The 17,449-nt window shown below is 39.4% G+C and overlaps 1 protein-coding gene across 2 annotated transcripts; it reads left to right on the top strand.

The window, feature by feature from the left end:
- Window positions 1-992: 992 nt before the first annotated feature.
- On the top strand, window positions 993-16,544 carry LOC140118188 (lysozyme g-like). Of its 2 annotated transcripts, none has more exons than XM_072135769.1 (6): window positions 993-1,039; window positions 2,905-2,963; window positions 5,236-5,334; window positions 6,560-6,756; window positions 7,792-7,930; window positions 15,674-16,544. In XM_072135769.1, exons 2-6 carry the CDS (start codon window positions 2,924-2,926, stop codon window positions 15,805-15,807), a joined length of 609 nt encoding a protein of 202 aa, XP_071991870.1. In that variant the 5' UTR covers window positions 993-1,039; window positions 2,905-2,923; the 3' UTR covers window positions 15,808-16,544. The 2 variants fall into 2 exon arrangements, with proteins under 2 accessions (XP_071991870.1, XP_071991871.1); XM_072135770.1 differs by lacking the exon at window positions 993-1,039 and adding an exon at window positions 2,178-2,236.
- Window positions 16,545-17,449: the final 905 nt, after the last annotated feature.

Here is a 17,449-nt window from a genome sequence, read left to right as displayed (position 1 = left end):
ACTGCAGCTGATCAGGTTGAAAACTTGAATACTATTCCCTGACATTTTCCAACCCCATTCTCACAGGATTCATCATATCAATATGGATCTTTGTGGTGGTTCTCTCATGAAAATATTATAGCAATTGAAGACTAAATGGATCTAGTGATTGAAAACCATGTAGTATTCCTTTGATCACTGGTGTGTACCCTGGTGATGGATGAGGAGGACAAACCACCCTTTATATAGCTTTAATTTTTATTGAATTAGTTAGTTATGTTTTTAATTTTCTTTTTATCTTTGAAAGTGTCATTTTCCTGTATCCTGGGATTTGCCTGCTGATACCCTCATATCGCCTGCCATCTGTCATCATTTTAGCAGAGGAGTAAATATATAATCTTTATTTATATAGCGCCATCAAATTCTGTAGAGCTTTACAAATCAAATATATATATATTTATATATATATTTTAGCTTATATAGTTTTAATTTAATAATAATAATATCATAATATTTTAATATCATAATACTCTCTATAGCCAGCAAAAGATCTTCTGCTAATTTAAAAAAAAAATTTACACAGTTTTTCAATTCACTGTCATAGTCTAGTGGAATATTATTCACTTCAAGTATTTTTTTCTTCTATTTTTATTCCGTTCACATATTGGGAATGGTCTTTTTCTATGCTGCAGCTTGGGTTTAATGAAAAAGAATCCATTATTTCATATCTTTTTTGGCCTGTAAAACCCAACAACAAATCATTTTATAAAGACTATTGATGTATATCTTACAGTCCTTCATTATTTGCATGAGGAAGCAATTTTCCTGATTGATTTGTATGGTGCAATAATACACAGTATCGGTCTCCATATCCAAAAGGATGTAATCATGTTAATGTATTTGCTAAGAGTTTCATAATGACATTCAAAAATGTTCAAACAATTATCTTTCTTAATTCATCCTTTCAGCCATTGCCCCTCCCATGATTGCTTAACCTCGGCAAATCCTGCTATAAAACACAAGGAACAACGTTTACAGCCAGGTCGTACATAGAAGACTGGTAGGTATTATAACGGGCTCTGATAGAACTGGTTTTCTAGAACTGGTTTTATTTTTTTGTGTGCAGGAAAATTTTTATAAAAATATACATTTTTAAAATGTTAAATGTTCTACTTTTTAGATAAATAGTTATTTATCTCATATTCCCAATAACTAACATTTACTATATGTATGCTCTAACAGGGCACCATTTTTTTAAACATCTTTTCATTTTGTTAGGAGACACAATTTTGTAGATTTTCACGAAATCACAAGAATCTGCATTTTTAGGAATCAGTTAGAAGTTATACAAGTACTTTTTAGTATATACAGCTATATGCAGCATCTAGTACTTACAATTATTCCAAACATATTACTAATGTGCTAACAGCCGACACTCCAGAATGCCGCTTCACCAGTAGCATCTTGTGACCACGGTATCTACTTCTGTGCTCACAAGACACTGGAGTGGAGCATCATTTCTGGTTCTCTGAGCTTCGGAGTCTTTCCTGGCCACATGCAAATGAACGTCAGTGCCAGTGTGCGGGAACACCATATTATGGGTGAAAGATTATGGGCTGTGAAACCACCAGATAATGCCAGATTATAGTCTCTAACTATTACTGTTCCACAATCCTATCCATTCACTAGTTATCTAACTATTGTTAGATAACAATAGATAACAAATGGCACCATTTACATAATGGTACTATCCATTTACTTATCTTATTTTAGATCGACTACTGTATGTACCTAGATTGAGATGTGTGTACTTTTTGTATTTCAGTAGTGAATATCAGTATCTATTGTATGGATGTACATAGCAGATTTGCATAGCTTGGATTTAATTTTTCTAGAGCAATGTCTCGGATTAATGTATTTAAACACATGGAGACAATTGGTTGGTGGTGTTTCCCCATTGCACATAATGAAATACTGTAACGGCAGTCCTCGGTTATGTACAAAATAGGTTTGTTCTCAAGTTGAATTTGTATGTTATTCTGATCAAGTATATATGTTGTAAGTGTAATTTCAGCCAAATTATATTTTGGTCCCTGTGGCAATTGGATTTTAAAAATTTTAGTTTGTCTTAGGAACAAGGAGTAACAATAAAGCTTTGTTGCAGGCACCTTAGAGTTGATCATTATAACCTGGGACTATAGCACAGTAAATTTCCAGCATCCAGAGAGCTTCAAGAAAGGTCACAGTAGATAGAGAGGTCAGTGTGAGTGGGTCGCTGGGTGTTCTTAAGTAGGGGTCTGCCTGTATGTAATGGAGTGAGTGAATGCAGGCTAGTACTAAGGGTACTAAGAGTATTGATGTATATCTTACTATGGTTCATTCTTTGGATGAAAAAGCAATTTTCCTGATTGATTTGTATGGTGCAGTAATACATAGGGGCACACTTTCGTCGGACTGTGTGCCTTTTTGGGGGATTACACGGCTTGGACAGGTATTTAGTGTCTGCAATGTGATTTTGGCATACGCAATCGTTTTATGGTGCAGCTTCCATTCGCCACAAATAGGGGGGCTTGCCGTCTGAAGATCCGACTGATTCGGACTGAGCACGAGATTTAACATTCAAATTGTGTCACAAGCCCAATCACTTACATGCACCACTAAAAAGTTGGGGAACTCTGTCAGACCTGACAGATCGGGCACAGTGCATTATCGTCGGACAATGCACTTTCAGGGAACTCCAGTGGAAGGCTAAATAAATGTCATTGGTTATGCACCTCCCATAATTTCCTATCCTCTGCAAATCCTGTTATAAAACACAGACAACAAACAACATTTACAGATCATACATAGAACACTGGTATATAACGGACTCTTATAGAACTGGTTTTAAAACTTGACATTGATCTCTATTATTTTCTTCTCTAGTGGTTAAATCTGCACAAACATGACATTTTACTTTATCCTAATCTTTTCGGTCATTGCTGGTAAGTGCACAAGTTTAAACAAAAATAACATTTATGTATAATGACTTCTGTGTAATATTATTTTTTGTGTGCAGTCAGTAAACTATGAGTTTTCTATGAAGTTCACAAATGTCAGATATGTAAAAATGTGGCAAATCTGTTCCATCCAATCAGTACTAACCTATTTGCTCCTGAAGCCAGTTTTTCCCTTCATAACAAAGTCCTATTTTTAGAATCTGATGTGTTACTATAAGTGGTTATTACTTTGGAATGCTTTAACATATGCTGGTGACTTTGAGATTGTTTTCTGGTGACCCATTGTACTTCATTTAAGTTGAAAAATTTTCATTAGAAACTTTTGCAAAAACAAAAAATAGAAACAAAAAATTGGTTTACATGTAAAAAAAATATATACATTTGAAGTTTTAAATGCTCTAATTTTAGATAAATAGTAATTCCTCCCAAAACATTACTAACATAACACTAAAATAACTAATATCTACTATATGTCACTGTAATTGGCAACATTTCTTAAAAGTTCTTTCATTTTTTAAGATGTTAGGAGAGATGACTATCTACCACCAGTATGAAGGATTGTAAACCAAGCAAACTGACATAAGGCTGTGTGATCCCTCTGGCAGGATCTGCTCTTCTTTTAGTTTCTTATGCCCTGGGTTTTTTTTTTTTGAAAAAAGGGTTTTGCAGTTATTCAAATGTGCCTCAGGGCTCCGGGATCTATAGGTGTTAATGGGGATTTGAATAATTTGAATAATTTTATTAATTTGCATAATTTCTAAAGCCTTTTTTCTTAAAAACAAAGATATAAGAAAATTGAAGAAGTTTATATCCTGCCATAAGGGGCACACACCGATATATGAGTGTGCTCGGTTTACAATCCTTCATTATGGTGGTAGATTTCCTTTAAGTGCAATTTTATGATTTTCCCGAAATCATAATTTACAATTGCAACACCCCTGCCAACGCATAGGCTAGGTGGTTGTTGCGATTAGTGTCCTCTCCTTGTCAGGATCTATCTGGTGAGCCTGTGTAACTCATTCAGAAGCTACTACTGGGTAAACTTAGTATTTGCAGCTTAAAGCCACTGCCTGCTAAGGAAGAATTAACAGGTGAAATGTTAATAATCAATAATATTCCTTGCACCATTTTAAAGCTGGCTGGAAGCTGGCCAGGGGAGCATAAAAACCCCTGGTGGGCGGGAGCACATGGTCATACCACATGGTCAGAGTGAGAGACTCCATCTTGGAGCACATGTCAGTTCCAGTAAGCAGAGGAGAGAGCAGCACAGCCAGTGTCATAATACCAGGAAGCAGGAAGGACACACTATAAGGAAGCAAAGGTCCACCATCTGGACTTGGCTCCCTCTTTACAAGCCCAGCCTGAAGTTACTACCAGCTATCTCCCGCCTGCTTTCCCGCTCTGCTGAATCAGCTACTGATTGGCCATTGCCTGCCATTTGGATTTGAATAAAGAACTGTAAGTTGATTTGTACAAAGTACCTCCATATAATTCCTGGATCAGGCTGCATCACCATCACAGGCTCCCCAACCTCCATCATCCAGGGTCTCCCACATACTCCTCGGAGGTTTTTCCCTGAGGCAACCCCTTTCATCAGCCTCTCCCTCCATATTTCTTGCACACAACACCTGCTGGAGACCTGCCAGGCTGTAAGTCTGTCCTCCGGTCCCAATACCAAGCACCGTGACCATAGTGTGCGCAAGGCCGCATAAGCCAGCCACTCTGGTATTCTGGGCCCTGGCTGTCTACAGCTACTGAACAAAGGCTAGGCCCTGGTGGGGGATTCTGGACAACCCATATACTAAAATAGAAATTGCACAGACCTTTCCCTCCTATCACCTGCGGTATCATTTTACAGATATTTGCTTCTTTGAAGATTTTGAAACTGTCTTTTCTCTTGATGTAGAATTTGTCTTCTTATCATCATCACATACCAAAGTGTAAAAAGTTGATAAGATCTGGCAATTTTTACATTTTGCTATTAGATCACTCTGTAACTAAATAATCCCAAGTTTGATAAATATTAATCAAGGCATTCGTTACAACCCTTTTACATGACTCTATAATTCTCCGAAACATTTATGACATTCAGTTAATGGGGAAAAAACAAGCATTATGACAACAGGAAAATTTTATTGGCATCTAAATTAATCTATAGATTTACATTTACAATAGGTTAAACAGTAGCTTACACATAATTCATGAAGAATTGTTTGGCAGCACATATTGAAGTTTTATTTATTGTTTAAATCTTCAGGCACTGTAATTTCATCTGGAATTTATGGTGACATTGGTAAAATTCCTACAACCGGCGCTAGCCTTAGAACTGCTAAACAGGACAGATTATCATCCAGTGGTAAGTATAAAAAGAATTGAAAACTGTTTCAATGTTAACAACTTGAAACTTTTGCAGCCAGCTAATAAATATTGCTTCTGTTTCATAGGCCAGTGAAGTCATAGAGGGTCATTTATCAGTGCCTTTACACCAGCTTCTTTAATCACTTCCATTGTCAACTATGTTTATAACTGCTTGTATCTGTGATGAGATTCTAAGCTTTAAAAGGATTGTCCCTAGTTTATAAATTATCCCCTCTCCACAGGATACTGGGGGTCCCAGCAGTTGGACCCTCACCAGTCAACTCATGATTGTCGGGTCCTAGCAGGCAAACCCTCACCGGTTACCTAGCTGTCCTTAGGATAGGGGATAACTTTTAAATTTAGGACAATCCCTCTAAAGCTTATAATCTCATCACAGATACAGGCAGTTATAAACAAAGTTTAGAATGGGGGCTGCAGATATAGATCTTTAACTGCTCTTATCTTCAATTCTGTAGCATTGATGTGATTTGAAAAGATTCTCATATTTATTGTGATACCAAATGCACAGTTCTGAGTACTATAAAACCCAAGTACTATAGCTGATTGGTAAGGGTCCAATTGCTGGGTCTCCAAGAACAGAATCTGATTGATGAGAGTCCAACTGCTGGCAGTCCCACTATCCTGTGGATAGGGAAAAACTTAATAACTTGGGGCAGCTCCTTTTAATCTGGTACCATAGATGCTACAGAGCCCAAGATGTGGGCATCTAAATTGATACTAACCCTTCGGCTACTCCTTTGCATATGACTGTGGATGGGATTTTTTTGTAGGTTAATGTTTGAGATAATCATAAAAGAGGGAATACTGTAAAGGATATTTTGTATCTTATCAAAGCGTTTTGATTCTAAATGGAATCAAAGCACAAGGAGCCGTGTCATGGTCAATCGCATATGCAAACGGATGCAATTAGCAACCAGCACTTGGTGTCTTTCATTTAGACAATACAAGACATGCATGCATTTGCATAGAAACGCATGTGTGATTGGCCATGGCCTGCTGCCTTGCTCTTTAATTCAGTTTCTAAACAGAATGAAAACGCTATCAAGTGATAGCACCCTAAGGGACAGCACCCTAAGATATTTTAGTGGGGAAGGTTCCCATATTTGTGTCAAGTAACTAATTACATAACTTAAAAATGTGCCACAGACTCATTTCTGTGGCCTCTGGTATAACTGACTCACAGGTGTAATGTTTTTGTTCAGGTGTAAAAGCTTCCATAAAGTTGGCTGAAACTGACCTTGGCAGAATGAATAGATACAAATCTATAATTCAAGCTGTAGCTGTCAAAAAAAAAGTGGATGCAGCGCTCCTTTGTGGAGTAATATCCAGAGAAACACGTGCTGGAAACACTTTGAAAAATGGTTGGGGAGACAACCACAATGGTTTTGGCCTAATGCAGGTAATGTCCTTGGTTTATTTATAAATAGGGCAGTTTCTCTAATTTGGCCAGCGGGGACGAACCGCAAAATGTGCGTGGCTTAGCTGCTGCAGAACCTCATAATACACATATCAGCTGCTGCAGAAACTCATTATACACATCTTAGCTATACATTTTTCACAGATTTCTTCCTTTGTATTTTGCTGTCAAAATATACTGCATATGTTTGATGTTCTGCAAAATTAAACTCTACATTGCCGTTCAAATTTCCACAAAGATGTTGAGCATATTGGGAGGAGGCGGCAATTTGTCAAGGCGTATTATCAATTTATTTACTAATTTGTACAGGCATATCAAGGTTTGTACAATTTCACTCCTTTACACCACCTCAACATCTCCAACACAAATCTGTGCAGAAATAGGATCTGCTCTCATTCACGTACAGTGCATGCACCACACAGTGACAGTGCACAATAGAAGTCAACATGTGCTGTGAGCTAGCTTTCTTCACACATTTACATTTGTGTGCATGGGGCCCAATTGTAGATCAGAGGGTAATTTACCAAAATACATCTATTTATAGTTCTGCCCCACTTTCTTGAAATGAAAGTAAAGTCCCTGGTTCAGAAATGGCTTTTACCTCATCAGCCAGTCATTCATGTCCATAAAATGGCTCATGTGATCTCTAACTGTCCATTACCAATCTACCTTCCAGGACCTTATAATAGTATTCATGAATACAAGCTTATGGTCCTGGAAAGTAGATTTGTCATGGACAGTTAGGATCACATGACCTTCCATCTTTGGCCATTTTAAGGACATAAATTGCAGCAAGGTAAAGGTAAAAGCCATTACTGAAGCAGGGACATGACTTAAGTTTCCAAGAAAGCAGTGCAGATCTATAAATAGATGTATATTCATAAATTTCCTAATATACTGCCCCTACACCTATACATACATTACAAAAGTAGATGAAGTAGAAATACATGAAGTCGAATGGAGAAATTATTCTTGTGTATCGGAATGACTAATGCAAGTACATTCCTGTTTTGACAGGTTGACCAAAGGTACCACAAACCCAGGGGAGCATATAACAGTGAAGAACATATTACCCAAGGAACAGAAATTCTTATTTCCATGTATAATTCAATGGTAAAAAAATTTCCTTCCTCTTCAAAAGAGATGTGGCTAAAAGGTGAGCAATGTACTAAATATCCAGTACCTTGAGTGACTCCATTATCATCTGTTTCATAAGTGTGTATATGTAAATATTCAGTCCATTTACAGTAATGTATGGTCCATGTTATAATTTGGTTAGGTTAGAAATTGTTAGGCATTTTTTCTATTTTTGTCCTTGTTCTAGGGTGAATTCAAAAGACCATAATACATCAATATTATTGTAACGTAAAATCCTAAGATAACCAGCAGGGAAGAAACTTAAAAAGTAATTATACAATGAATATTTTGCATCACTGAAAGGAGTACAACTGTGCCCCCTATATTATATACTATGATCCCTTTTTTGATATACATGATGCCCTCTATAATATATTTATCATGTGTCCCCTTTATTAAATACTATACTTACTTTATTAAATATTTCTTGTGCCCCCCTCTATTAGATACTGCAAAGATAATAAAATCACTTTGCCTATATCCTCGAGTATAAGCCAACCCGAAAATAAGCTGAGGCCCCTCATTTTACCACAAAATAACTGGAAAAACGTATTGATTTGAGCATAAGCCCAGGGTGGGAAATGCATTGGTCATAATTTCCCTTCACTAATGAAATTTACAGTATATGAGGTTGCCCAGCACAGTAATACTAATTTATGTATCCAGCATACTATGTATCCAGTGCACTGTCCCTTGTATATATGTATCCAGCACACTGCCCCCCAATATATAGGTAGCTCAGTACACTGCCCCCAGTATATAGGTAGCTCAGCACATGCCCCAAGTATATAGAAAGTCCCAGTACAAGCCCCCCAGTATATAAGTAGGCCAGCACACTGCCCTGAAGTATACTGGTAGCCCTGCACACTGCCCCCATTATATAGGTAGCCCAGCACATGTCCCACAGTATACAGCCTGTATGAAAAGTATTAAGGCTTTTTTTAAATTTTTCACTCATTGTTTCATTGCAGACAATTAGTGAGATCAAAAAAAGTTGATATTGATTTTTAATATAAACTTAATAATTGTGGATATATATTGCATATACATTACATAATTAAACTGAAATATAGTTTGTTGAACACTAATCAGTGGTGACCACATATACAAATTATCATTCAAACTTGTTTGAACTTGCTGGGGGAATTTTCTAAGCCTTGTGCACCACAGTTCATAAATCTACTTTTTGGTGGACAAGGCTATTAAAAGTGGTTCCATGACTTTCACATGTTTTTGCCCCATATACCACAATGGGGTAGGGAGCAGGGAAAATGGTGGAAGTCGGGGGGTGAACACCCTGTCTCGCCAAATATACTAAAGTTTCCACCAGAAAACAGTGGAGAATTCTCCAAAATTTTTGACTAGGTTTGACTTGGACCAAAGCAGTCAAACGTGCAAGAACAGCAATAAGCTGCAGACTACCCCTTTGGATTTACTGAGAGGCCGGAAGGTGATTACTGAGTTTGTTATTTTATGTGCTCGGGGCATGGGGGCATTGTGCTGGACTACTTATATACTGAGGGGCAGTGTGCTAGGGGCTACCACCAATACAATGAGTACAAAAGGAATTCAGACCTCTTTACATTTTTCATTTTTTGTTTCATTGCATTGAATTGGTAAGAACAAAGATCATTTTGTGCTCATCAATGTACACTCGCACCCTATCTTGACTGAAAAAAACAGAAATGTAAATATTTTTGTTAATTTATTTAACAAGAAAAACTGAAATATCAAATAAGTATTCAGACCCTTTGCTGTGACAATCATATTTAACTCACATACTGTCCATTTCCTTCTGATCCTCCTTGAGATGGTTCTAACTCGTTCACTGGAGTCCAGCTGTGTTTAATTAAACAGATTGGACCTGATTAGAAAAGGCACACACCACATTCTTGTAAAGAAAACTTTGTAAAAACATGAAAATGAGCCAAGAGTGCCTCTTGTCTACACCCTCAGATTATATATACACTCCTCCACTCTTTGTATTTTAGCTTGTCCTGCCTGTCCTGGCAGACAGTTGGTGACGTCACGACTGGCTAAAATAAAGGCTAAAATACAAAGAGTGTCTCAAGGGTGGTCCTGCGACCCATATATCGGGTCGTGGGCTCACCCGTGTCCCTCTTCCCCCGCTAGCGCATCGATCGCGTGTCTCACCTCTCCTGGCTCCTGCTATGACTCCCTTCGCCGCGCACGTGTTCACGACTCCTAGGGCGCCCGCACCGGCTTCTCTAGATATAAAGGGCCAGTGCACCGTCCCCCTCTTCCTGCACACCCTGCCGGATCCTCGTGCCACGAGCCGTTGAGACCCAGTTGCATTTCTGACTTCGCTCCTTTGCTGCATGCCCTGACCTGTTGCTACGTCTCCGACTCTGATCCTGTGCTGCCCGTCCTGACCTCCTGCCTGTCCCCCACCACGAGATTGCCTGCCGTTCCTGTACCTCGACCTTGGCTGCCACTGAAGACAAGTCCCGCCTATGGAACGACCTGGTTGTACCACGCTGCAGCAAGTCCAACCTGCTTTGTGAAAGGCTCTGGTGAAAACAGGGTGCCACTTAGATTCCGGTCCCAGGTAGTGGCCTGTGTCATCATCCGCAGTGGTTCAGAGGATCTACTACCTTTAGGCATGACAGAGTGTACAGTATTTCCAGGTATATAAGACAACGCCAACTTTTCCAATTGAAATACAGAGTTTGGGATATACTCACCTTATAAGACAGAGCAGTATCAGAGCAGTAGCACATCCCTCTGGCCAGCCCTGGTATCCTTGCATCCTGTGCCCTTAATTCCTATTATTATAAAAACGATTTTTAACCGCAACATTTCTACTTCTGGCTCCTCAAGGGGAGTCGAGGGGGATAGCTATATGGTCAGTCAAGGGAATAGCTGCAAAGTCAGCCAAACTTTCATAAGTTTCACTTGGAGTGCCACTGGCTTTTACCGCCGTAGGCAAAGGTAAAAACACCCACAATGGGTGCTAGCTAGTGGGTGTTTTTTGCAAAAAGAAAACACCCACCTTGTACCCCGCTTATAAGACGACCCCCTACTTTAGAGAAAATTTTCAGATGTTAAAAAGTTGTCTTCCATGCAGGAAAATACGGTATATAATCTGATAGTGGAGCCAAGAGTCACTCCCCCTGGCTCATTTCCATATTTTTACAAAGTAAATTTTAAAAGAATGTGGCTGTTCAATTACAGTCTACCATCAGTAAATCTGAGGTTGAAGTCCTCTAGTTTCAACTTGTTATGGAAGTTGCTTGCATTGCTTTGTTATTTATTTGTATTGCTCTTGTAAGTCCTTTGGTTACAAATACATTTGTAGATGCCAATATGAAGACTTTGTATATCATCAGTCTTTATATTCAAATGTACACTGTGCTTCAATATTCTAAGTCTATAGGGGGAATTTATTATTGTGTGGTGCAAGGTCTGTTTTCTGGCAACTTTAGCAGTGTTGAATTTACATTTTTGCGAACAGCCTTAATCCATGTGGCGCACCATCTAATATATAAAGCTAAAAGAGACGCCAGTGACAGTCACTGAAAGAGACGGTCAGTGACAAAGAAGGTCAGACACAGAGGCAGTCAGTGACAGAGACAGTTTGTACGAATCTCATCTTGTCCTGCATCCCTGTTTCTCTGGCTGCCACCACGGGCCTAGTCACACCGGTGGAACGACCTGGTGGAACCCCGCCGGAGCTAGACCATCCCGCTTTGCGGCAGGTTCTGGTGAAGAGCAGGTGCCACTTAGATTCCAGTCCTGGGTGTCGGCTAGTACCATCATCATTTCCCGTGGTGGGCCAGAGGGTCCACAGACTCTCCTCCCAGTAATCCCTAGTACCCTCCGTGACTGTGACAGTTGTCCCTATGAACTGTGGCAGTGCCCCTTTGTGACACAGTTAGAGACAGTGGGGCTCATTTACTTACCCAGTCCTGTCGCGATCCAGCAGCGCGTTCTCCAAAGAGGATTCGGGTCTTCCGGCGATTCACTAAGCTTGTGCGTCGAACTTCTTGCAGGTGTCACTGCTGCGCCGAGGTCAGCTGGAGTTTACCATCTTCTCCCCGGTGCATGTAAGTGCTTGATTTTGCGACACACTTCGTTTTTTAAATTCTGCAGATTTTCCGAATCCGTCGAGTTTTCCGACAACCCCCCCCCCCTTTCCGTCACGTGAGAGCCGGCGCGATTGCACCGGAATCCCAGCAGAATTCGGTGCAAAACGGAAAAAGTCAGGAAACCCGACGAAAGTGCGGCCGCAGAACCCTTAGTAAATGAACCCCAGTAAGTCAGAGACAGAGAGACACAGAGAGAGTCAAAGAGAGACAGTCAGAGAGAGAGATAGAAACATATAATTTTTGTTAACCCATTCTTTTTTGTTATGTCTAAGTGCAGTTATTTCCTATTCCAGGCAGCATAAGGATCTACAGCTAGTAAGAAATAAAAAAGGGCGTCATGTTTTGTGTTGTTATAACAACTGCTATAACAAGTATAAATTAAGAATGTTTATTGTGCACCACCCTGAGACAGGGCCATGTTATCCAAAGTGGCAATTATCCCCCCTGGATATTTTATCTAACTTCTAATGTTCATATAAATGTAATACAGTATATATGTATTTAAGATTCATTTTATAACTTTCACCTTTTTTTATTAATTTTTAACCTTATATTGTACATGATTTTATATTACATTTTTTTGCAACAATAAATGTATTAATAATTAAACTGAAACATAGATTGTTAAATACATACTAATCAGTAGTGTCCACATGCATATTATCTTTAAATCTCGTTTTTTTCACCCACTCCTATTTTACTGATTTGTGGGTAGTATATGCGAAGTGCCACTTCAAAAAAGTGAAGGTTTTTCTTGATATGGCATTGAAAACGCATAGTAAGGCTACTTTTACACTGCCCTGCACTCGCATGGGCTATGGTCGAGCGAACACGTGGCAGCGCCCTTGCGGTTAGCTATATATGTCTCAACGCTACGAGGCAAATATCCTTATTCTGTCACCAATAAATATATATATCTGCTTAAGCAGTATTACGATAAACGGTTAAAATACAATTTTTATTAATTCTTCATGAAAAATCGATAATTCAATAAATATGCTCACACCAAGGACAATACAACACATGCCTTCACAACTCCCCTAGTGTATCAATTACCAGATAAAAGGCACAGAAGATAAATATAAATACATATACATACAGGTAGGTATCACCCTAAAAAAGGTTAGTAAATATGGTCAAATACCTACCCTAGGGTCAATCTTTTCTCTTGGACCCATAACGGGTCTTGCTTACCCATACATATGTAGTTATATAAATTCCAATTTTCGGGCTTGGGAGGGAACTTCCTCTTTCTTTCCTGGGGAGGGTGTGATTCCCTAAATGCTCACCCTAAACCCCAATAGCTCCCGCCCTTACAAGGGCAGTCCCAAGTACTGTCCCTTGTCATAAGATATCACACCTCCCTGACGCGTTTCCACCAGAGTTTCATCAGAGGGAGAATTATTATAGAAATATGGCCCTGAAAAAGTACACATATGGCTGGATTCACACGACCGCAAGGGGGACGTATATACGGCCGATATACGTCCCCCATAGAAGGCAATGGGTGTGCGGCGCCCTATGGGAGCGGTACGGTGCCGCACACGTGCGGCACCGTATCGCCCTGTACCCCGTGAAAAAATAGGACATGTCCTATTCTTTCAGGGAATACGGCGCCATGCGCCATGTATCCCTATGGGGAGGGGCGGGGATGAGCAGCGCTCTCCCCCTCCTCCTCTCCCCACGCAATGCCGTGTGCCTGCCGTGCTACGGTATGGCGGGCACCGGTCGTGTGAATCCAACCTAAATTGGTATTAGTTCCAAGCCCAGCACCGGCGTAGGTCATCAGATATCTTATTAGTGTTATCAATAGTAATTAACAAATAGAGTGCAAACTTAGGACCAGAGGCAGAAAAAAATCAAAAAATCAAAACATAGAGTCATACTGACATCATTGTCTCCACTCAAGGGATATAATTTTTTATCAAATTCAGTAAATATTTTAGTTTTTCAGCTATTGCAACTCATAGATAGGGGATATGTCCCAGAGACCCAGACAAAGAAGTTTGGGAGCTGGGAGGATATATCGGTCCCTGTTTAAAGACTGCTTAAATAAAGCAGGCGTATTGTAACTGGAGGTTCAAGCCCCCGAGTGCCACAGTGTTCAGCTGGTGTATCCACCTCGCCTCTCTCTGTAGCACCTTGCGGTCCCAATCCCCTCCCCTGCGTGGGGGGTTCAATTCCTGTGAACCTAATTACGGAAGGTTGTCCATTATGCAGGGCATGCATATGTCACGCGATAGGGGTATCCTGGTTGTGCTGAATGTCACCCAAGTGATCCCCAATCCTTCTCCGGAATTCCTGTATCGTCTTCCCCACATATTCCAGTCCGCATGTGCATTTGGCTTTGTACACCACCCCTTTAGACCTACAGTTGATAAAATCTTTGATGACATAAGTCCTATTTTCATTGTTTCCCACAAATGTTTTCCCAGTTTTCGACACTTTCCAGACCTGGTAAGCTTTATTGGATTTGTTTTATCCATATGCAATGATTGTTTGCACTGCTGGGCTTGGTACTAAGACCAATTTATGTGTACTTTTTCAGGGTTATATTTCTATAATAATTCTCCCTCTGATGAAACTCTGGTGGAAACGCGTCAGGGAGGTGTGATATCTTATGACAAGAGACAGTACTTGGGACTGCCCTTGTAAGGGCGGGAGCTATTGGGGATTAGGGTGAGCATTGCTAGGGAATCACACCCTCCCCAGGAAAGAAAGAGGAAGTTCCCTCCCAAGCCCGAAAATTGGAATTTATATAACCAAATATGTATGGGTAAGCAAGACCCGTTATAGGTCTGAGAGAAAAGATTGACCCTAGGGTAGGTATTTGACCATATTTACTAACCTTTTTTAGGGTGATACCTACCTGTATGTATACAAACTCCAAGGAAGGAAGCAGCACTCCAAGATAAATAGTGAATATTTATTCCACCAGTGGTAAGTGCTACGTTTCAGCTGACTCTATGCAGCCATTCTCAAGCATGACTCAGGGATCCTGAGTCAGTTCCTTGAAGCCTGCACCCACATTGGATTTAATCCAGTTATCCACAGTGCTGCTCCTTCTACCTATTTATCTGGCTACCTGTATGTATATGTATATGTATTTATATTTATCTTCTGTGCCTTTTATCTGGTAATTGATACACTAGGGGAGTTGTGAAGGCGTGTGTTGTATTGTCCTTGGTGTGAGCATATTTATTGAATTATCGATTTTTTATGAAGAATTAATAAAAATTGTATTTTAACTGTTTACCGTAATACTGCTTAAGGAGATAGCTATATATGTCCCCACATGGCCTGTGCGAATGGGGCTTAAGGGAAAAAGAGGGAATTCTGTATCTCTTATGATACCTATGAGAGGATAAAAAAAACCTCATCAAAAACCTAGTCAAAATGTCTTCAAGGTCACTTGCAAAACTCTATGATTTTGAAGGAGTTTTTGAAGTGGTAATATTGTCTACAGCAGCAGTTGCAGGCTATAGAAGTGACTCTGACATGATGTCACCACTGAGCCTCTATATACAAATAGATCACTGGTAGTGAGAGATATTGATCACATATGGGAATGAGCAGAGCTATGAACAAATTTACTGATAAGTTATACGTATCAATACAAGAAGGTGTTTATCATTTCTTCTTGTTTGTTACAGGAGCTATCGCTGCATATAACGCTGGTCCTGGAAATGTTAAGACCTTGAAAGATGTTGACAAATACACAACTGGAAAAGACTATGCCAATGATGTTGTTGCTCGTGCACAATACTGCAGGTCTAAGGGCTATTGAGGTTATTTTAATTAATTGCAATATTATTTTTGGTTTAAAGAGAACATGTTGCCAGGGACCTCATTTTCACTAAAGACAGGTTATAGAAGCTCATTACAGCTGCATTGTAAATATGCATTTTGCTTTCTGTATTCATTTGCATTACAATATAAAACTTGTCTGGCATCCTTACAGAATCCTCTGTGTAGTCCCAGCAGTTGGGCTTTGGTTTGGATACATTTAAAAAAACAACATGTGACTTGTCTGTACTGCAGACTGCTCAGCTCTTGGCCCTAACTTTTGTGCTCTTGTATAGCTCCTCCCTCCTGCTCCTTCACAGAGCTCACAGCCTGTTGAGCTGACATGAGTGGGAGAGGGAGGAGCTGTACAGGAGCACAAAGGTGAGGACTAAGAGCTGAGGAGTCACAGAAAAGTCACATGTTGTTTTTTTAAATGCATCCAAACAACAGGGTGCAAGGTAAGTTATAACACACAATTATATTGTAATGCAAATGCTTTAGAGAATTTAGAAAGGCATGTTTGCAATTCAGCTGTAATGGGCTTTTGCAACTTGTCTGTGAAAATGAGGTCCATGGTGACAGGTTCACTTTAATCCTTAAACAATGCTATGGCCTTTAAATGATTAGAAAAGCCGCAATAAAAATTTTAAAAAAAATTGCATACTACTGTACATGCAATCTGAGTGCTTCATAAAATATTGTACACATTAAATGCATCACTTTTAAAAGCTACACAAATCTGTGTAATGTGCATTTCTAAAATAATCATAATTTAAACCCAGCTCACAACCCATTTTTAAAATTCTAAATGTTCTACATCTACACAAACAAATATATTACCCAAAAACCTAATTAATACCATGTACTGTATTTATGCTTTAGTATTAGGAGGCTTATAACTTTAGATGTGATTTTTCAGAATTTCCAAAAAATACCCCAAAATCTACTTTAAGGTATCAGTTCACTTAAAAAATGACTGGCCACACTGACCTCAAATTAAGGAGTTAAATGAGATATTACAAATTCTTCCAAGCAACCCAACATGTGCATGAAAACTGTTTATTGGGTCCACGGCAGGGCAAAGAAAACAGTGCTCTTTTCTTTTTCCAGGGTTGATTTGCCAGCTTTTAAGCTGCTATAATGCATTTCTGACTAAGTGTCACACATTCAATAGAAAATGGAACCTTGCACAGCAGAATACCGCACCAAGTAGAGGTAGTAGTCAACACACTCAAAACGAGCAAATCAAGAATCAGAGAAAAAGTAGTGTGTCACTGACATGATTTGATTCAAAAAACATAACAAATTTTATTAATATTCAACACTAAACACAAACATGCATATAAAATCAATTAAAACTGTGCCAAAGTATATACAATTGTCTACTATGTTATGCACTATGGTCGGTGCAAAAACAAGACACCTCCTAAATGGGTGGTATCCACCCAAAACCACCCCTAAACAATGAAAAGACACATATAAAGTGCAAGTGCATCTGTCAAGCTGCCATGGAAGTAAGGGTTAAGTGAATTAATTCCTGCAATGTAAACATGGTAAAAAGTTGATAAAGGTAATAGAGATCTTTACCCCTGAGGAAGTCTCCAGTTGGAGACGTTACGCGTGGGGAGCCCTCCACCTCCTGA

This window comes from Engystomops pustulosus, chromosome 2 (genome assembly GCF_040894005.1).
Source record: "Engystomops pustulosus chromosome 2, aEngPut4.maternal, whole genome shotgun sequence".
Classification (NCBI taxonomy): Eukaryota; Metazoa; Chordata; class Amphibia; order Anura; family Leptodactylidae; genus Engystomops; species Engystomops pustulosus.
The sequence above is the reverse complement of the archived record's forward strand: the minus strand, read 5'-3'. Positions and strand labels throughout refer to the sequence as shown.